Source organism: Macaca thibetana, chromosome 4 (genome assembly GCF_024542745.1).
Source record: "Macaca thibetana thibetana isolate TM-01 chromosome 4, ASM2454274v1, whole genome shotgun sequence".
Classification (NCBI taxonomy): Eukaryota; Metazoa; Chordata; class Mammalia; order Primates; family Cercopithecidae; genus Macaca; species Macaca thibetana.
In genome coordinates, this window is record NC_065581.1 from 156,203,111 (window position 1) to 156,225,860 (window position 22,750).

At 42.1% G+C, this 22,750-nt stretch overlaps 2 protein-coding genes across 21 annotated transcripts in view; one reads left to right on the top strand and one right to left on the bottom strand.

Moving 5' to 3' along the window:
* Positions 1–22,750, top strand: part of SNX3 (sorting nexin 3) — a 1,122,685-nt gene that overhangs the window by 383,958 nt on the left and 715,977 nt on the right. The gene's annotated exons all lie outside the window — the stretch shown is intronic.
* ARMC2 (armadillo repeat containing 2) overlaps positions 1–22,750 on the bottom strand; it is a 219,665-nt gene that overhangs the window by 18,299 nt on the left and 178,616 nt on the right. For all 9 annotated transcript variants that reach the window (XM_050789125.1, XM_050789130.1, XM_050789127.1 and 6 more), the window contains 2 exons: positions 18,944–19,043; positions 2,514–2,832 (listed from right to left, as the gene is read on the bottom strand). In XM_050789125.1, the coding sequence (XP_050645082.1) occupies positions 2,514–2,832; positions 18,944–19,043 (419 nt within the window). The remainder of the gene's footprint in view (positions 1–2,513; positions 2,833–18,943; positions 19,044–22,750) is intronic.

A 22,750-nucleotide genomic window follows, 5' to 3' on the forward strand; every position in this document is an offset into this window, starting at 1 on the left:
AAGCACAGGTCAGGGGCCCAGCGACTTTGCCACTTGCTCACTTTGTGACCTGTGAAAGTCACTATATCTCGCGGAGCCTGTTTCCTCATCTGTGAAATGATGAAAATAACAAAAACGTGCCCTGACATTGTTGTGAGCTAACAGATAGGAAAATGCGTTTTCAACCGTAAAGCTCCAGAGTGAAGCACGGCCTTGTCACTCTCACGCCCACAGCCGGGCTCTGCCACCCGTCCCTTAGCTGTGTGCGCCTCGCTTCTGCCCTTCTCAGAAACTGTGGTTCTTGTCTGTGCACCCGATGTCCCTCTAACATATACACTGAGTTCCTTGAAAGCACATGCCAGCCTCCATTTTTAAAACCTTGTTCTGGCCGGGCGCGGTGGCTCACGCCTGTAATCCCAGCACTTTGGGAGGCCGAGGCGGGCGGATCACAAGGTCAGGAGATCGAGACCACGGTGAAACCCCGTCTCTACTAAAAATACAAAAAATTAGCCGGGCGCGGTCGCGGGCGCCTGTAGTCCCAGCTACTCGGGAGGCTGAGGCAGGAGAATGGTGTGAACCCGGGAGGCGGAGCTTGCAGTGAGCCGAGATCGCGCCACTGCACTCCAGCCTGGGCTGGGCGACAGAGTGAGACTCCTCCGTCTCAAAAAAAATAAAAAAAAAATAATAAAAAAAAAAACCTTGTTCTAAACTGAATGTTGGTGTCCCCCAGAATGCACATGTAGAAGCCCTATCCCCTCAATGTGACTGTATTTGGAGCTAGGTCGTGTGGGGAATTGATAAAGGTTAAACGAGGTCAGAAGAGTGGGGCCCTTATCCAGTAGAGCTGGTACCCTTACAAGAAGTAGAAGGGACCCCAGAGTGTGCTCTCTTTAGCACATGAGGACCCAGTGAGAGGGCAATCAACCACAGGCCAGGAACGGGAGCCCACACCAGACCCTGGCCCTGCTGGCATCTTGGTCTCGGACTTCCAGTTTCCAGAACTGTGAGAAAATACATGTCTGTTGAAGCTCCCCAGTTTATGAGATTTTGTTATGGCAGTCTGAGCAGAATAAACAAAACTGAATGCATAGCACAGAACTCATTACCCAGAAAGAGCTCAGGAAACAGCTCTTGAGTTGAATAGTGGAGGCGAGGGGGAGCAGGGAGTTCACAGTTTGCTCCTCCAAAACATCATTTGTGTCAGGCATTAAGCTTCCTTCCAAAACAACAACATTTTTCACAAGTATGGTTAGTAGTAGTTAATTTTCTTTTTTTTGGAGACAGAGTCTCACTGTGTCACCTAGGCTGGAGTGCAGTGGCACGATCTCAGCCCACTGCGGCCTCTGCCTCCTGATTTCAAACGATTCTTCTGCCTCAGCCTCCTGAGTAGCTGGGATTATACGTGCACACCACCATGCCCAGCTAATTTTTGTATTCTAGTAGAGAAGGGGGTTTCACCATGTTGGCCAGGCTGGTCTCAAACTCCTGACCTTGTGATCCACCCACCTCAGCCTCTCAAAGTGCTGGGATTACAGGCCTGAGCCAGCAGGCCCAGCTAGTAGTGGCAAAATTGATTACCTTGGGTTGCAGTTAATTTCCCTACACACTAGCAGGGAGATGACAGGCCTAAAAAGTGTAGGGGTTGCCATGGACTGAATTGTGTGCCCAACAAAATTCATATGTTGAAGCCCTACTCCCAATATGCTTGTATTTGGAGATAGGGCTTTGAAGAGATATAGCAGGTTACAGAGCCCATAAGGGTACGGTCCTAATATGATAGGATTGGTGACTTTATAAAAAGAGGAAGGGGAGAGAAAGTCTGTCGCCTACTCCACAAGTGCTTGCACCAAGGAATAGCCATGTGAGCACACAGTGAGTAGGTGGCTGTCTGCAGGCCAGGACGAAGAGCCCTCACCAGGAGCTGAACTGTCTGGCACCTTACTCTTGAATTTCTCTGCCTCCAGAAGCACGAGAAATAAATTTCTGACAAAGTTGTCCAATCTGTGGTATTTTGTGATGGCAATCTGCACTAATACAAGGGGAATTAATAGGACTTGAATGACTGGGGACTGTAATTACAAATAATGTAAGAACCCGAAGAGGAAAAAAGAAGGAATTAATTTTAATTACGTGGATTGCCCACAATATTTGGGATGTGGGATTTTAAACTCAAATATTTGGAATTTTAAACTCTTTGTGGTTAGTTTAGCCAAGTTTTCTCCAGTTGCTAAGTATAATTTTTTAAAAATTGCAATGTAATTCACAAACCATAAAATTCACCCTTTGAAAGTGTACAATTTGGTGGGTTTTAGTAATAATCTCTATTACTATGTTTTCTTTTCCTTTTCTAAAAATCTGGATTACTTTTAAGACAGTTCTGAACAGAAGAGGGAATTTCCTTCATACAGCTAAGACTTTTGCATAGGGAGCCACTTGTGCTAATAAAATCCTTATCACACCTCAGACACAGAACTGTATTTGGGCTGCGGGAAAGCTGGTTGTGCCTGCTGCGGCCAGTGGGCCGCGGTTCTCACCCAGCGTGGTCAGGAGCAGGCCCACTATCCCCGGGTTGGCAGCCAGTACCGGGCCCACGCCCGGGTGGATGGCAATGTTGGCCAGCACGCGGGTCAGCTTGATGAGCACGTCCTCTGCCTCTGACGGCGGCCTCTGCGCCCTGTGCTGCTCGCCTCGTTGGCCCGCCGGCTTCTGGGAATGCAGATCCAGCTGATGGAACGTCTGGAATAATGACAGCAGAGTTTGGATGCTCCCTTTCTCTTTGGAAAATTGTTCACGAGCCTGGTTATTTTTCGCCGTCAGGTTGCCAAGAATAAAAACAACACGGACGACTAAATCCTGCAATAAACAAAAGACAGAGTCACAAGTGCAAAGGGGGCTGGAACGCATTGTGGGGCAGAAGATAGTATTTAATTTATTCACAATTGCGTTAATAGTAAAATGGAACACATCTGGCTTCGACTCACTTGTACAGTATTTGATTCCCAAGAGCAGTGCAAAGTGACAGAGGAGATTATAAGCACCTGGCAGCAATGAAAGAATACAAACTGATTGATGCGACCAGCAACGCCTCTTACCTTCAGATCCTTCATCTGAAATTCTGGCTCGCCTTTCTTTTTCTCCTTCAGAGAACAATTAGTTGAGTGGGACAGCATTACTAAAAATGTGTCATGGAAATCTAAGTTTTGACAATAGCCGGTTTCTTGAAATTCCAAATCTTTCCTTAAAATTTCATCTCCTGCTGAAGCATGGTGTTTTTGAGTTTGGGCAGGATTGACACTTGGGACTGGATAATTCTTTGTTGTGGGGAGGTGTCCTGTGCATTGTAGAGCATTTAGCAGCATCCCTGGCCTCCACCCACTAGATGACAATACCTCTCCAGACGTGACAGCCAAAACTGCCCCTCCAGAGCGTGGAGAAGTGCCGCGTTACGTAGCTACACTACTTTAAGGCAGTATCTACCAATTCTTGCCCAGGGTGGTGGTTACATGAGTGACACCTTTATAATTACTTGCTGAATTGTGCATACCTGTTTTATGCACTTTTCTGTATATAGGTTATATTTTACAATTTTAAAATGTTTTTACAAACCCTAAGCTGAGAACATTTTAAAATTAAACAAGATACAAAAATCACTGTGCTTTTAGTTTGACAACAATGTCCAGATATGAGTCCAGACCAGCCTTCCCCATGGGTGTCAACGAAGGTGACCTGGGAGGAGGAGATTTTAAATGAATACTCATTGGAGGGCTACAACTGGCCTGGATGGTATTATATCTATATCTATATATACAGTGCCAGGCACTGTGCCATTTTATAGTCAAGAAACTAGGGCCTGGAGAAGCCGCCCAGGTCACATGGCTGGTGAGGGGTAAGGTCAGGATTTGATTCTAGGGTTACCCAGACTCTAGAGTCCTTTCTACACTAACATCTGCCTCCCATACAGGGTGTCATGTACTTTTTCTCCTCCTTTGCCTTCTTGCAGAACAGTTAAAGAATTATCTCCTTTCAAAATGCAAATATGTCACCAGAAGGGACGATCATAAACCTGACTTTGTTGATCGGGTCAGTAATTAGCAGCAGCCTTAAGAAAAAGGGACAAAGGGGCAAGGGCTGGGCACATTTTCATCGAGGAGCACATGTCCAGGTGCGATGCCAGGGTGTCGGGTGTGGCCAGGAAATTGGGGAAGATTGGGGGCAAAGTACAACTTTTGGATTTACCTAGGCCTTCTCTGCCAATACCAACTTGTTCCTGCTTGTTCTTGCTAAAAGAACCAAAAGTTTTCCCTGACACTCACTGCAGAGAAGCAAGGCTGCTGCTTGTACAACTGGACACCATTTGCCAAACATTAAGGACCGCGGCTAATGCTACAGCAAAAACTGGAGATGGTCCAGGAGAGAGTTCATTTTCGGAGACATTTCAACTCACAGCATTCAACCAACCACAGTGGTCATCCAGTTAGGAGACCCTGCTCCTGACTCCACCCCAGGAAATAGAATGTTAGTCCTCAGGTAAGTTCTTAATGCCAGGGGCCTAGGAATACACACACATAACCAAGTCTGAGAGTCAGTGTTCTGAAGAGCTTCTCACCTACTGAGAAGACAAAGCTAACATACGTGGGGAAACAGCAAAGACTAAAACGGCAGATGAAGAAGCGAGATGCGGAAGCGGATTATGAGTCCCAGGTCCAGAGCCAGGCAGGCTGGGCTCACACAGGTGCTTGGCCTCTCTGTGCATCCATTAACTTATTTGCAAAATGGAGACACAATTCGTACTGTGAGATCACATGAGATACAACAGGCAAAGCACAAATTGTATTGACCAATGATTAGGGCACTGCTGTGAACTCTTTTTATGTCCTAGCAATAAAATGCTAACTAATAGCAATAAACTCGGTGGTGCAGGCCTAGTAGTCATACAAGAGTTTCGAAAAGAGGATGCTCCGGGAACAGTGTCAGGTTCAGCAGAGTTATCACAGAAGAATTTGAGTTCAACCCTGGAAGCTGTGAGATGCAGAGAAATGTGGAGGGGAGCATGGGGTTGGGTGGGCAGCAGAAAAGTCTTTTTTTTTTTTAACTTTTTAGGCTCAGGGGTACATAAGCAGGTTTGTTACATGGGCAATCTTGAGTCATGGGGCTGTGGTATGCAGATTATTTCATCGCCCAGGTACTAAGCTTACTACCCAATAGTTATTTTTCCTGATCCTCTTCCTTCTCCCACCCTCCACCCTCAAGTAGGCCCCAGTGTCTGTTTTTCCCTTCTTTGTGTCCATGAGTTCTTATCATTTAGCTCCCACTTATAAGTGAGAACTTGTGGTATTTGGTTTTCTGTTCTTGCGTTAGTTTGCTAAGGATAATGGCCTCCTGCTCTATCCATGTTTCTGCAAAGGACACGACCTCATTCTTTTTTTATGGCTGCATGGTATTCCATGATGTATATGTACTACATGGTCTTTATCCAATCCACCACTGATAGACATTTACGTTGATTCCGTGTCTTTGCTATTGTGAATAGTGCTACAATGAACACATGTGTGCATGTGTCTTTATGGTAGAACGATTTGTTTATATTCCTTTGGGTATATACCCAATAATGGAATTTTTTTTTGAGACAGAGTGTTGCCCTGTTGCTGGAGTGTAGTGGTGCAATCTCAGCTCACAGCAACCTCTGCATCCTGCGTTCAAGTGATTCTCCTGTCTCAGCCTCCCAAGTAGCTGGGATTACAGGCATGCACCATCAAACTTGGCTAATTTTTGTACTTTTAGTAGAGACGCGGTTTCACCATGTTGGCTAGGCTGGTCTCAAACTCCTAACCTCAAGTGATCCATCCGCCTTGGCCTCCCAAAGTGCTGGAATTAGAGGCGTGAGCCAGTGTGCCCAGCCTGTTTTCAGTTTGAAGAGGATTAGTTTGAGAGAGTATCTGGAACTATCTCCTTCCTGGGCCAGGGGTCATCTTCTCATTCTTTAATTACCTGACTGTTCCCTAAAGAAGCTGACATTTATGGGCCTTAAGTCTAAAACAAGCACACACAATCTGATTATAATACTTGAATCCCACTTCACATGAAATAGAGGGTTACTTCAAGTAACGCCTGGTGGCAAAGGCCCTGCCCTGGGCTCTGATTTGGTGGCTTCTCCTCCACCCTGATCAGACCCAACAGAGAAGCAGAAAATCAGTTTTCCAACCACGACAGAGGGTATTTCCAAGAATTAAGCATCTTAAAGAAGAACTTCATCTGATATTTTCTATGCTGAGGACTATAAATACAATTTTTGTGTAAACTTTGATACATGTTTTCTGCTTAAAGACATATATATGAGTTTTAGTTCTGAAAATCCTAATAATTAATACCAATAGCAGCACAGTAGTAGCAGCAACTAACACATAGTACTTATTAGTACTTATGCTGTGCCAGGCATTGTCCTAAGTATTTACATATACAAATTAACTAATTCACTGACAATGATAACTTCCACTTCTTTCATCTGAACAAAGCTATTCACAGTATCTTTTACAATCTAAACCACAGTCTCCCTCGTACACTTGATAACAGTGATGTTAATAAGTTTTGGACTTCACCATGTTCCTGGAATTGGGCTCTCTTCTCTCATTTCCATAAAAGCACGTTAAACAAGACAGGAAATGCATTATGAGTGATTTTAAGTGATTGCTTAAGTAACTTAATTAATAGCTGCATTCTACACCCTAAATTGTTACCAGGACTAAACGATTTACCTCCTGAAATGTCATGGCATCTTCTAAGGGTGCTGAATTGTTTTTTTTTTTTTTTCTTCCTAGGCCTTGCCATTTCACCTCCATCTACCTATCTTGCTTTTCTCTTAGTCCAGCTCAGTAGGCTTCTCCAGCCCTGTCCCACCTCCCGCTGTCAGTGTTGATTTGCCAGGATTTAGATCAGATCCCTGGTAAAAACAGATCTCCTCAGTGGGCATCATTCTTCAAAATTCAAATGACCTCTCCCCATTGTCACATGCAGTCTAATCTGCGAAGACTAAGTGCTGCTTTTCTTTTTCTAAAAATTCCCTCAGGCCCCTTACTCTTCTAAAATTCTCCCATTCTCTCATCTCTGTAGGTCCTAATGTGGCCAAGATTATTAAGCCTCCAGTACAGAAGAAGCAGCTCTAGGCTGTAGGGCAGGAAGAGTTAACACTGTTATAATACCGCTTTTCCTGCTTCAGATGGAAAAGGAGGGGGTGGTTCCTGGCAGCCGTGGTGCCAACTGAAGCATGGCATGCGAGATCAACAAATGGGATGGCAGATTGCACCGTCTGCAGCACCAAACTTCCAGCAACTGCTATCTCTGCTGACTGTTTTTGTCCTGTTTTTGAGGGTTGGCTATGGTACTTCTTCTTTTCTTTTTTTCCCCACCTTTCTTAAATATATTCTACATGGATCTAGGGAGCGTGGAAGAGGCCAAAATAGAAGCCGACTCACAGGAGGTCAGCAGAGGTAGTGTTTTCTTATCTCCATGCAAGGGCTTGTCTTGACTTGTCTGGAATCCTGAAGGAGGCTGAGCAAGACAGCTTTCCAGGGCCCCTCTCCTCACCATGGGTGGCCTCTGCTCCCAAACTGTGCACTCCAAGGTCCTCCCAACCGAACCAAGGTCTGCGCTGGGCGGGATCATGAAGAGATTATCTACTGTTCCACAGCCCAAGCCATCTCAAGTCTATAAAATATTACTTAATATTCTATAAAGATCTGTAAAAATTAAACCAAGGCCAAAATCATCTATTTAGAGAAAGCACCAATTCCACAGCAGAAACGATTTCATCAATATGCAGCTCTCCTTTGAGCCACAGATTCTCTCCTTTATTCTTAGACAATATCTGAGAATCATCTATAAATTAACACTCCACTTTTACAGCATTTTTATTAAATTTAACACAATGTTGCATATTCATATCATAACTATGTGGTTTTGAAATAGCAAAATGAAGATGAATCAAGAGAGATCTTTTTTTTTTTTCTAAAGAAGGCAGTCTAGTATAACCAGTTCATATCGACTTTCTAATTTTACTTAAAACAGAATCAGCCTAGCAACAGCTACAGCCAACCAGAGCTTAGACAAACAGGTACACCTAGAGGAAGAAGACTGACCTCAACAGAGCTTTCCAGTTAGAGCCTGGGGGATATTGTCATTAGTTTCGCAGATGTTGTGCCCCAGTGAGCAAGCAAGTTACTCAATCTGAATGAGCCCCACAAGCCTGTGAATGAAATTACTCTAACTGGAATAAAACCAGGAACAGGGCACTGCTCACCAGGATGGTCTATGTTGAGTTCCAATGGTGGCAGCATTGGCAGCAGCCGTTGAATGTTATTTTCCATGGGAGAGACATTGGCCTAAAGCCAATGAAAGACATTTTTACCCCTATTTGGAGATGTTGGAACTGAGGCTTCAGGAGACTCATTAAGTAAGCCCAAAGTCAAACACTGGTGAAGAGAAGAGGCAGGACTTGAACAATCATCTCTGTACACACAGATGGTTTCCAAAACCACCTTCAGCCCAACTCTTCATTGCTCATCATCATCATCTTCCCTGTCCCCCAGCCCCAGCATCTCTGATTCCTCTCTGTCTCATCCCCTCACCAAGCAGTCACCAAGTCTCCTCAAACCTGTTGTCTCAAAATGACCCCCAGCTCCCTCCTGCCCATGGACCTAATCTGCCTGTAGACTGTTGTCAGAGGCCCTTTCCAGGCTCCTCCCTCTGCCGTCAACCCTAACACCACTTCTTGAAGCACAGCTCTTCCCTTTGCTCAAAAACATCTACTGCCTATTAAATGAATGTCAAAGCCAGCATCTAATGCACCATCTGGCCCCGTGCGACCACTTCTGTGCTACCTCACATTACTCTCTGCCCACAGCCAGCCAAAGTGAACACATTCCTCCCCGACTCCCACACCCTTCCTACCGTACCTTAAAATAACTCATGTGCATAACGTTGACTGTGGGGAAGAAACAATATCAAGCTGTCACAGAAAGAATAAACTATGTTCAGCAGACTCCACTTAGGAGGGAACTGCTTCCACTAAGTAAAGGAAAACATTTTAGGAAGATTTGTAAGAATGGGTTTAAATGGAAGGGGATGTAAATATGCTTAAAATCTGAAACCTCTATTAACCAGAAAATTAATCAAAATGCCCTGTTTAAAATATGGTTACAAACTTCTTGTGCCTGAGAGCTGAATCAGGATTTACAATTTGCTTTGTTTATCCAACTTTCCCACCCTCAAACAAAACCCAAACATTAATTGAGCTTGCAGGTGGCTTGAAGAACAGATAAATTTTAGCAAACTGGAAGACAGACTGTGCACTACCGCAAAAATGCTAACTGACCATAGGGCACCGAAAGTGGGTCAAGAGTTTGCCTACGTGTTTAACTACATAAAATAGAAGAATCTGAAATGTTAGAGACTCAAAGCCAAGAATCTAAGTAGAAAATCATTTTAAAACCAGAAGAGATTATGCTTGATTCCCCCATCCATCTATCCATTCTATCGGCAATCATTTATTGAGCACCCACGATATGCCTTTGAATGTCACTCAAAAGTACCAGGGCAATGCTAGAATTTCACTGTGCTCGGTTCTTTTTCAAGCCAGCAGACATAAATCAGGCATTTGGATTCCGTGCTGAGCAAGGAAAGAGCCAGTTCCACAAGGGCAAAGCCAGCAGGAGCTGGAAAGAATGAACAAGCTAAGGGCGTATTGTGCAGCCTGCCCAGTCAGGGGCGCAGACCAAGGCCAAGGCTGAAAAAAGGAGCAAGCTCAGTCAAATGCTCTCGGCACCCACTGGGAATGTGCCTGCAGAGGGGCTGGGAAGACAGCCATAGGGCGTGCTCCTGTCAGGGAGGAGGCAGAGGGCAAGCTGGGAGCCAAGTCACCCTACAAAGGCACCAGGGGAAGGGGTGGAGGCACCTTCCTAACCAATCCAATGGCCCAAAGAGGATGGAGGGAAAGAGAAGGCACCTTCTTTCTGGAATGCTGAAAGGCTGTGGTTATATTCAAGATGAACAGCTAGAAAAATGGCAGTTGGTTTTACTTTCAGCCCACACTGTTCAGACATTCCAGCTCTCATTTCTGACACCACGATGGCTAAGCATTCCAAATCAGCGTTCACTGTGCATGCATACATGGCTGAAGACAGCAGCTTATGCCTATAGCAGTCTAAACAGAAGGAGAGGTGGGACTTTAAGAGCAGCACAACCAAGAATGAGTCTGGCAGTTCCCAGGGTTTGCAAAGACTCTGACGACAGTCCTGCTGCATCTGGAAGCTCTGTGGTAAAAGAAACAAGAAATTAACCATATCTACATGTGGAGAGGGTTAAATAGACAGTGGGTCAATGGATACATGTGATAGGAATGTAGACAAAGATTGTTCTTTTTGATCATGACCTTTGAAAAATATTGCCAGTCTTTTGAAAGTCTTATTTGAGGCATTTTACCAGATCTCTTGCCCAGCAGATATTTACAGAAGAAATGGGGAAAATCCCTTCATGTTCTTCCAAAAAACAAACCCAAACGTATTTTCCTGAGATGCTAAATGTAGCAACACTGACGTCAGAGGCACCTCCTGAGGCAGGCTCTGCCTCCCAAAGGCTGATAGCAACCCCACTCCCTCATTCGTTATTAAGCCCATCTGTTTGCACATTTGTTTTGTACCAAATGCAGTTTACACCATAAAGCAGACAATATGTGCACATTTCTTAAACGAGATTTGTCATTTAATTGATTTTTGGCCAGCGTTTTTAATAGATATTTTACCTAACTCTAAAGTTTAGCTTTCATACAGCCTCAAGCCGACCGAGAGGCTGTTTCATCTCAGTTTGTGTGTGTGTGGGAACTGGAGTTACTAGTTGCATCACGGATCTTGGACAAATTAACTACATAGATAAGAGCCAAAGAAGTTTCCCTTGCTCTCCCTGTGGAAGTCATTTATAGGAGCTGGGAGGAGTAGATGCCTTTTCGTTGAGACTGTTGGTGAGCCAGAAGCCCAGGCCATGCACACAACCATCACATACAGATGGAAACGGAGGCCCACTTCACTGAGGGCCATTGTGCAAACAGAGGCAGTGTAAAGCGGACCATATTCTAAGTGAACTCATCACTCTCAATTTAACTGTTGCAAACAACAGCATTTAGATATGGGTATATACCGCACTGTCTCAAAACAGGCCATCTGCAGGAATAGTAACTATTTTAAAGACGAAATTTGGTGCTTGTTTAACCTAACAAATGAACCAACAACTGGCGGCTTGTCTGGCCAACTGAACTGAAGACGCCCTCCCATGGACAGGCGGCTCTAAGGGTCCTGAGGTGTAGAGCCTGTGCTCCTCTCTCCTGGGGGAGCCACTCTGGCCAGTGCTTAAAGCCTCATCAGTGTGATGGGCACCTTCAAACTAGGTTTCGTCCCAGGACTTATTTTGACACAAGTCTGGCAGCGAAAATTTGTGGAAAAGACGAATGTACCATCCTGTGTTCTCCAGCTAAGAAATCATTCCTCAGCTGCCTGTGCAAAAGGCAAAGGGCCAGTGGTTCCGACCACTTACTGGGAAGCCTATATCAGCACCTGGTGGGTCTTGTCAACTTGGTTCCTACTTTGTCAGGAAGAGCCACTGTCAGCTGTGCTCCTGTAGAGAAAGACTGACCCTGTGTGGCTGATTTGATTAATCACTTTAAAATCTTTTGAGGTTTTATGGGAACCCCTCTGCTGTCAATACTGGAGAAAATGATTTTCAAGAACCACCTTAGTAAGTTATACCACAGGTCTCAAAATCTGCTGCTCATTTGAGTCACTTGAGAAGTCTCTTAAAAGTAGGTTATTGGGCCCCATCCCAGACGTGAATCAGAATCTCTTTGGGTAGGGCCTGAGCACCTGTATTTCTATTTTTAAATTAAAACAAAATTTTTAATTAAACCCAAATTTTAAGTGGAAAATAGGCTTAAGGGTTCTTCTTGTTTTGGCGTGTTTTGTTTTTGTGCGAAAGGGTTTCACTGTGTAACAACTAGGCTGCAGTGAAGTCACTCGATTTCAGCTCACTGCAACCTCCATCTCCCAGGCTCAAGTGATTCTTCTGCCTCATCCTCCCAGGCAGCTGGGATTACAGGCATAGGCCACCAAACCCAGCTAATTTTTGCAGGGTTTTTTTTTTTTTTTTTTTAATTGTTCTTGTAGAGACAGAGGTTTACTATGTTGCCCGGGCTGGTCTCGAACTCCTGAGTTCAGACAATCCACCTGCTGCAGCCTCCCAAAGCACTGGGATTACAGGCCAACCTGAGCCACCTGTGCCCAGCTGAGCACCTGTATTTTTAAAGCTCCCCAGGTGAATCTGACGATAAGTCAAATTGGGGAGCCACTCTGATTTAAATCAAGAAAAAATTAGAAATCTCACCACTTGAATACCCATTATTTGTCTTTGTAATAATGCTTTTTAAAAAATAATATGAATTCTTGTAAATATAAATCCTCGTTCCTCAATAATCCTCACAGTATAGGTGTGTAGAAAATAAAAGTGAAACCACTCCACAACCCCTCCTGTCGATGGACTTGATTTAGACTTTATATACTTGAATATGTAAAGTATATTCAGACTTCTCAATATGTTGAAATCAGACTTTACCTTGACAAGAGAAAAAGAATGTAAAAATAATGGAAAATTTTGTGACTTTTGGTATCTTCTCATGTAATTCTAATTTTTTTCCCCTTTGATGGAAAACAACAGCAGATGGAGAGGAAATATTCTACTTTCTTCCAACAGCAACCAGCCCTGGTGCTACCTGGTTCAAAACAGGATTTCCCCCTTGGTGGACGGCAGCAGCGACCGGCAGCTTCCTGTGAAGCTCCCCATCCGCTGATAAGATCAGTTCAAGAGGCGTGTGTAGGTGACATTTCATTTATCACTATAAAGGGTTTTTTCCCTTTTCTTTCTTGTTCTTTTTAGATTTCTGTTTCTACGTTTTTTGAAAACGCGATTAGCCATAAACATGATTTGATTTAAAAGTGCACCTTAGAAAAATGAAACCTATGCTGATTCTAAATGTAGTCCTGAGGCTTTCAAGACAGAAGCAATATTAATCTCCCAGAACAAAAACAGGGAAGGTCTACTGACTCTGATTGTCTAATCATTTGGCAATGGCTATGTGTATTAAGAGACTACAAAGCTTCCAAAGTATTTCTCTACAACCCAAGTTAGTCTTGCAGGGATGTTTCCTAGAGCTGAAAAAAAAAAATTATTATAGGAAGTAATAATTCTGTTTAATTAAGTTGCTGGAAGGCTGGTTCACGTTTCCACAATCAGTTCTAAGCCTCAACATGCAAGTGAATCCCAGGCGCAGCGAAGTGTGTAACCACTGCAGATCAATACACTCACATCAGAACGTTAAGAGGAAAAACAAATCGCATTTGATCAGCCACCTGGGCCACGGGAAACATGAAACTAAGATGCCATGCTGTTCTGAAGGAATTCTGTTTTGCTGTTTATGGCAGCCCACCCATGTGAAAATTGTGGGAAAAAATTCTTATTATATCCTCCTCCAAACTAGGAAGAAGAAAGTACATATTTAAGGAGGAAGCACTTGAGTATTAGAAAAAAATATTTTTTAACACCTTACAGGTGGCAAAGCATTTCACATACTCAAAATTCTTTCTTTCAGCACTTACAAGCTTACTTTGCCAAGCATCATCTCGGTCTATCAGGACAAAGTCTGTGTTGTTTAGGAACTCGCAGTAGTGGGTAGGGCAGCTACATAATAATAACCATTTGGAGAACCACTAAAGAAATGTTTTTGAAGACTAATGGGAACTTCTGGTTAATGATTTTAGGAAGTAGTTGGGACACACAGCTACTTCCTTGTAGCCTAAACTCTTTCCTTGCTCTTCTAAAATATTTTGGTTTTGAGGAAAATATGAGTTATGTATTTTTCTTACTAGAAAAAAATCAAAGTAATGAGTCAAAACTACAACATTTCAATCGTTATTATAAGTAAAAGTATTGAGTCAAAGTATAATTTTTTAAAAATTAAAAACACGACTCTCATAGGCTCATGAAATGAACACACTTAAAAAGTATTTAACTCATTAATGAGGGGGCCAATACCACGGTAAATTTGTTCCAAGCACAATTGAAGAACTGGGGATTTACAAGCACTCAAGATTTCTAGGTTATGTACAAACCTGACAAATGCCTACAAAGTAATAAAACCATAACTTTTGAGGTGATCCTGTCTACCAGACTGAAACCTATGAATTAATGTATAAGTTTATTGTGTCTGGGATCTAACCAAATAGTAAACAGCAAGTCCAAACACCAATACGCTGGCCTAGAGAATTAATCCCTGATTGGGCCATTAAACAATGCCCTGGCATGCCTTTGTCAGGACATGCCTCCACCTATTCCACACCTTATCTCTAAGATTTGTATAGTTTTCCTTAATAATAGTGAAGTGGTTAAGGCCATACACATACTGCTTGGGTTCTCAGCTCTGAGTGTACTAGCTGGGGTACTAGCTGTGTTAAAGTCTTAAAAATGTTGCACTGATGAGGGAGAAATTGACTGGTCTTGCTTGGGAGGCCTCACAGAGGAGCAGACAAGAGAGTTATGACGACTTGAAATATGGAATTGGCTTTGAAGAGAAGTCACAGAGAAGTTTCATCAGAGCCCCTTAGGCTCTTCTCATTAAGTCTGTTCATATTCAATTTTATTTTAGGATTTTTAGTCTAAAATATCTGTCTAGCTAGCCAGCTAGCTAGTGATCAATGGCTCACTGCAGCCTGGGCTCAAGCAATCCTCCCACCTTAGCCTTCCAAGTAGCTGGGACTACAGGCATGTGCCACCACGCACAGCTAATTTTTTGTTTATAGAGATGGGGTCTATGTTGCCAGTCTTTTCTCTCTCTCTCTCTCTCTCTCTCTCTTTCTCTTTCTGAGATAGGATTTCACCTTGTTGCCCATGCTGGACAACTGGTTTCACTAGAGACTCGCACCACCACGCCTGGCTTATGTGTTGATACTGGAGTTAAAAAAGAAATTATTTAGGCAAATAGTGAGGGTAAGGAGGGCCTCAGTAAGGTTTTCCTTTTAATGAAAAGCAGCCCTCAAAGAATTTCTTTTCTAACAAAGAGCAGCCTGTAAAATCAAGCTGCAGATCTAGAAAGGCAAGCTAGAAGCTTGCACGGGTGAATGTTGCCAGCTGTGCCAATAGGAAAAAGGGTACCTGGGACTAGGCACGTCCACTATGGCAGCTCCATCTTCCCTTCTCTTTGCCAGTCACATGTGCAGTAAAGAGCAGGTAATGTGGTGCCGGCCAAGCAAAAATCCCATTTGTATGATAAGAAGATTAGGGTGGGGTGGCCAGCTTCTCTGCGTGCTATGTAAACATCACACCTGGTCCAACCAATCTTTGGGCCCTGTGTAGATCAGACATGGCCTCCTCAAGCCTGTCTATAAAACCCTGTGCACAGGCCAGAAGTCCCACTCGGGTGCCTCTCGTGCACAGGAGAGAGGGCTATTCTCCTCTCTCTTTCTTTTGCCTATTAAACCTCCGCAATTAACCTCACTCCACGTGTGTCCATGTCCTTGATTTCCTTGGCATGAGGCAACGAACCTCAGGTGTCACCCCCGACAATGATGCCGTTTCAGTGTTACTTTCTTTTTTTTTTTTTTTTGAGATAGAGTCTCCCTCTTGCCCAGGCTGGAGTGCAGTGGCATGATCTTGGCTCACTGCAGCCTCCACCTCCCGGGTTCAAGCAATTCTCCTGCGTCAGCCTCCTGAGTAGCTGGGACTACAGGCTAATTTTAATAAGCTTGGTTATGAGGTTCCCTTGCTAATTGCAAACAAATAATTGCAAAAAAGCAAGTAAAGATTACTAAAGGCAGAGGTAGCAACCAATAGAAAAAGAAGAGAGAGAAAATCTACAAAGAAGATGCAGACATTTAAAGAACTTCATCAACAGACTCAGGTTTCCCATGTGGGACAAATAGCCTCTAGAGCAATAATTAATGCTTATAATAATGACCTTTGCTATCAAGAGGTTAAGTTAGTTTTAATATCTTCTAAGAAGGAAGAGAAACATGTAATATACTTGAATACGATTTTTGCCACAATGATTAAATTTAGTGATTAAAGTGATAACATGCATTTCTTTGATGGTTCTGAATAAACATGTTACTGTACATGGTTTACAAGGTGCTCTATATTCCTCTTTGGAAACTAAAATAATTTTAATAGGTGTTTTAGTCTGTTCTCGCATTGCTCCAAATAAATACTTCAGATTAGATAATTTATCAAGAAAAGAGATTTAATTGGCTCATGGTTCCGTAGGCTGTACAGGAAGCATGCTGCTGGCATCTGCTCAGCTTCTGGGGAGGCGTCAGGAAACTTTCAATCATGGTGGAAGGTGAAAGGGAAGCAGGCACATCTTACATGGCCGGAGCAGGAGGAAGAGAGAGAGCAGGGGGAGGTGCTACACAGTTTTAAACAAGCAGATCTCACAAAAACTCACTCACTCACTATCACGAGAACAGCACCGGGGGATGGTGCTAACCCATCCATGAGAACTCCGCCTGCATGATCCAATCACCTCCCACCAGGCCCCACCTCCAATACAGAGGATTACAATTCAACATGAGATTTAGGCTGGGACAAAGATCCAAACCACATCAATAGGAACATAAAATGGTAATTAACATCAATAGGGGAAAATGTGGGTTCTTAAACATGAGTTTTGCTTTTCAGATAACCATTGGTCTAATGTGAAAAGTAGTTTAGTAAAAAGTATAGTAAAATTTTATGCCAATTTAAACTTTAGGACATTTAGGCTGGGTGCAGTGGCTCACATCTGTAATCCCAGCACTTTGGGAGGCTGAAGTGGTAGGATTGCTTGAGCCCAAGAGTTCCAGGCCAGCCTGGGCAACATAGTGAGACTCCCATCTTTATTTTAAAAAACAAAAACAAAAAACAAAAAAACTTTAGGACATTTAGTTACTTAAACTAGAAAAAGCATACCCTTAGCCATACTGATATCTCTAGTCTCTCATATTGGTGAGATACCAGGATTTTTGTTGGTTTATTCTATATGGCCATCATCTAAGCTCCAATCAGAGAAACAAACAGTATCTACTAGTAATGCTAGAAAACAATAGCACTATTTGTGAGTACTCAATTAATGAATTTTCTTCCTTAAAAAATTATAGATTATAACATAACTCAAAATCAAACTGTTAAACGGAAGTATTTTCTTTTGTCCATTTTTGAAAATTCTAGTGGCAAGGCAAATAAATCTTCTCTAATTAAAGACATCTAAATCACCCAAGATCAAAGCACCAAAGCAAAAAAAAAAAAAAAAAAGGTAGTGATGGGAAAATAAAATTATAATTAAAATTCATAACATTAAATTACAAAATAAAATATATAAATAGATCTCTTTTGAGTATAACATGAAAAAGAATTCTTTTGGGCCAGGCACAGTGGCTCACACCTGTAATCCCAGCACATGGCAAAACCCTGTCTCTATCAAAAAAAAAAAAAAAACATTAGCCAGGTGTGGCGTCACATGCCTGTAATCCCTACTTGGGAGGCTAAAGCTGGGATAAAACCTGACAAATTTAACAATTCTCAGCAGAAGTCTTTGGCTGGGTAAAAATAAGTTCAACACTAGTCAGTAACAAACAGAGATTACGTTTTGAGGTGGTCTTAATATGGTTAATAAAACAAACACAAAGCTTTAGATTAAAATATTGTTAGTATATACATAAATTATTTGGTCCATAAACTGGTAAAACTTACTATAGGATGTTGAAAATGTACCACATTTAAAACGAACACTTATTGAATAAATGGACAAAATATCTCACTAAGTTGATGTCACTTTAATAATTTAGGAAAGTGAATAAAAGTCGACTTTGCTTTAACAAATACTTAAAAACTTATAATAAAAATTAATGTTTGTGGCCGGGTGTGGTGGCTCACACCTGTAATCCCAGCACTTTGGGAGGCCAAGGCGGGCGGATCATGAGGTCAGGAGATTGAGACCATCCTGACTAACACAGTGAAACCTCGTCTCTACTAAAAATACAAAAACAAAATTAGCCAGGCATGGTGGTGGGCGCCTGTATTCTCAGCTACTTGGGAGGCTGAGGCGGGAGAATGACGTGAACCCAGGAGGTGGAGCTTGCAGTGAGCCGAGATCACACCATCGCACTCCAGCCTGGGTGACACAGCGAGACTCCGTCTCAAAAAAAAAAAAAAAAATTAATGTCTGTATGAAGTATTATGATTTGATTAATGAGAAATCATTTGTGAGTTCTTCCTTTTTTAAACAACTATATACATTTTTGCCTTGATTCATTAAAACTAAATTATTTCATTTAAGCGCTTTACCTAGCAATGTTACCTTTTAAGTAAAATAATGGGGTCAAGGAATTAGAGAACTTAAGGGCTAGAAGAATCTTCAGGGAATATCCAGGGCAGGGGAACTGCAAACCTTAATTTGCCTCAGAAGTCCCTGTGGTTCTTGTTAAAATGCAGATGGCCAGACAGGTCCTACCCTACCCATCTGACTCAGTAGCCTGGGATGAAACCTGGAAGAAATAACCATTACGGAAATAACCCTTGGGGTGGGGTTATAGCCCCACTCCCACCCCAAGGTGACTCCCATGTAGGTTGTCTACAGATCAGTGGGAGGAAAAATATTTTACAATCTACTACCTTCCTTCCTAAATCAGGAAACTTCCTAGAACATCAACATTCCATTTCTGACTCAAACTACTCCTTCAACTCCTATAGGTAACTTACTGCCTCCCGGGGCAGCCCGTTATACATTTATTGGAAGTTTCTTATAGAAACCTATACATTCAAAACATAAAGACATTCAACATGGGCTTACACAAATACATTAGTGTAAAGACTCACTGAAGAATTAAATGAAGGAAGAACTGACCTGCTTCTTCTGGTATTTGTTAATTAGATTCAGAAATAAGGCATAACATCTGGAATAGCTGGCCAAGGCTGCACAGCAGTCACGGTAAGAAGTAAGTTTGCTGCAGAAATGCCAAATGGGAAAATAAAGGTAAACTTTGTTTTTCTGTAAAATTCAAGTACACATAGTATCACTTTAAATGCAGAACTTCAAGACATTGCCCAGTTCAAGAAAAGGAGTCTAAAAATACTCTACATATCAGTTCAGGGAAGCTGCAAGGAGGCTTGCTATCTGCTATAAACTCTAGAGAGGTGGATCCAGAGAAATTTAAAAGGTAACTTATATCTATGTGGTGTGAATTTACACTATCCATGTAGTTCAGAAAACACAAACTTACATGAAATTTATATGAAATCTGGTTGGATACCAGTGAGTCTCCTGGCACCACATCAGAAGCAAATGTAAAACTACTTTAGTAGGCCAGGCACGGTGCCTCATGCCTGTAATCCCAGCACTTTGGAAGGCTGAGGCAGGTGGGTTACTTGAGGTCAGGAGCTTGAGACCAGCCTAGCCAACATAGTGAAACCCCATCTCTACAAAAATACAAAAATTAGCTAGGAGTGGTGGCATGTGCCTGTAATCCCAGCTACTCTGGAGGCAGAGGTAAGAGAACCACTTGAACCCAGGAGGCAGAGGTTGTAGTGAGCCGCGATTGCACCACTGCACTCCAGACTGGGCAACGGGGAGAGATTCTGCCTCAAAACAAACAAACAAACAAACCTATACATTCAAAACAAACAAACAAACAAACCTGCTTTAATACAGTAGATTGGTAGTGCTGTATTAATATTAGGCAAAATAGACCGACCTTAAGGCAGGAAGCCCTGTAAACAGCTTCAGAATTTCTAAAGCAAGCAAGCAAACAAAACCCATACGGCAATATTGACAAACCCACAACAAATCAGGAGATGTTCATATATTTCTTCCTAACTGATGAATCAATAGGTAAAACATCATTAATATGTTAAAAACTTGACCACATACCAGGCCATAAATAAGCCTCAGTAAATTTTCAGAGAACTGGTATCTCAAAGACCACATTCTCTGGTCAAAGTGCAATTAAATTAGACACCATTTAAAAAATAAATTTTTAAAAAACTTTTTTTTGGAAATGTAAGAACACCTAATTTATAGGTCAAAGAAGCATGAAAATTACAAAAGAAATACCTAAATACAAGTAATAAAAATATTACAAATCAAAATGGGCCAGGCACAGTGGCTCACGTCTGTAATCCCAGCACTTTGGGAGGCCGAGACAGGAGGATCACTCGAGGCCAGGAGTTCAAGACCAGCCTGGCCAACATGGTGAAACCCCGTCTCTACTAAAACATACAAAAATTAGCTGGGCGTGGTGACGCATGCCACCGGAGTAGTCCCAGCTACTGCAGAGGTTGAGGCAGGAGGATCACTTGAACCTGGGAGGCGAAAGTTGCAGTGAGCCGAGATTACAACACTGCACTCCACCCTGGGCAACAGAGTGAGACCTTGTCTCGAAAAAAAAAAAAAAAAAAAAAAAAAAAAAAAGGCTGCACGCGGTGGCTCAAGCCTGTAATCCCAGCACTTTGGGAGGCCGAGACGGGCGGATCACGAGGTCAGGAGATCGAGACCATCCTGGCTAACATGGTGAAACCCCGTCTCTACTAAAAAATACAAAAAACTAGCCGGGCGAGGTGGCGGGCGCCTGTAGTCCCAGCTACTCGGGAGGCTGAGGCAGGAGAATGGCGTAAACCCGGGAGGCGGAGCTTGCAGTGAGCTGAGATCCGGCCGTCGCACTCCAGCCTGGGCGACAGAGCGAGACTCCGTCTGAAAAAAAAACAAAAAGAACAAGAAAACAAAAAAAAACCTTGTAAATACTAAATTCCTCTAATTAGTATTTAGAGGAAATTTTATAGGTTTAAGGAGGCTGAAAAGAATTATGTTTTTTACTAAAATAATTAGAAGAAAAATATTATATATTCAAAGAGTAGAAGAAAATGATTCATAAGGATAAGAGCAGAAGAAATAAGACATGAAGCAAACATACAATACAGTGGGTCAATAAATATATTTGTTCTTGGTAAAAGCTAATAAAATAGGAAAGATTTAGCAAGACTAAGAGAAAAGAGAAACAGCACGAACAATCAAAATTAGGAAAGAAAGTCAATATTAACAATGAAGAAGCAGGGTAACACAGTGGTTCAAAGTATGAATTCTAGAGCCAGACCACAGTTTGAACTGCAGCTCTATGACATACTAGTTGCGTGATCTCAGGAAAATAACTAAACTTCTCTATGCCTCGATTTCCTCATATGTAAAAAGATAATGACAATAATAACACATATCTTAAAAAGTTGTTATAAGGATGAAATGAATTCGTATTAGGAAAATATTCTGAATATTGCCTAGCATGTTGTAAGTGCTATACAAATATCTGTTAAATAGGTAAAATAAATAAAAGGCAACATAATTAGAGATACAACAGAGATTAGAATAATAGTAAGAGAATAGTTGAAGCAACTTTTATATTGTTTGAAAAAAAGAGAAATTTATCAAATTCCTACAAAAACATAACTTTCTGAAACTGAACCAAGTAGAAATAAGAAACATATAACCACGTAGGAAGAAATTGAATCAGTAGTCAACAATATTCTCTCACACACACACACACACACACACACACACACACACACACATATATACCCTGGATAAAAATAGCATTTTGGGCAAGTTTTTAAAACTTTTCAAGAAGCAGATCAGCTTTTTACAGATTCTTCTAGGAAAGAGAAAAAAATTGGATTACCTCCCAACCCATTTTATGAGGCTGGTATAAACTTAACACTAAACCCAGACAAGGACAATAGGAGAAAGGAAAAATATAGGTCAATGTAACTCATGACCACCAATGACAAATCCTAAACAAAATATTAGTTAACCAAATCCAGCAATATATAATGGCTTAACTTGAGAAACTTTATTAATGTAATTTACTACATTAATGGATTTAAAAAAGAAAATCCATAATCAAAAGCAATTCAGGTAAATGTGATTTATCACATACACACAACTAAAGACAAAAACCACATGATAATCTCAATAGACACAGAAAAGGCTTTCAGTAAAATTCAACACTCCTTCATGTTAAAAACTCTCAATAAACTAGGTACTGATGCTGGGTGAGGTGGCTCACGCCTGTAATCCAGCACTTTGGGAGGCTGAGGCGGGTGGATCACCTGAGGTCAGGAGTTTGAGACCAGCCTGGACAGCATGGTGAAACTCCATCTCTACTAAAAATACAAAAATTAGCTGGGTGTGGTGGCACGTGCCTGTAATCCCAGCTACTCTGGAGGCTGAGGCAGGAGAATCGCTTGAACCTGGGAGGCAGAGGTTGTAGTGAGCCAAGATCACACCACTGCACTCCAGCCTGGATGACAAAGTGAGACTCTGTCTCAAAAAACAAATCAAAACAAAACAAAAAACTAGGTATTGAAGGAACAGACCTCAAAACAGTAAGTGCCATCTATGACAAACCCACAGCCAATATCATACTAAATGAGCAAAAGCTGGAAGCATGCCCCATGAAAACCAGCACAAGACAAGGATGCCCTCTCTCACCATTCCTATGCAACATAGTATTGGAAGTCCTAGCCAGAGCAATCAGTCAAGAGAAAGAAATAAAGGGCATCCAAACAAAAAGGGAGGAAGTCAAACTATCTCTGTTTGCAGAAGGGTACTTAAGAAAACCTACAGCAAATATTATTTTCAGCTGGTGTAACCATGAAACTATTTCCT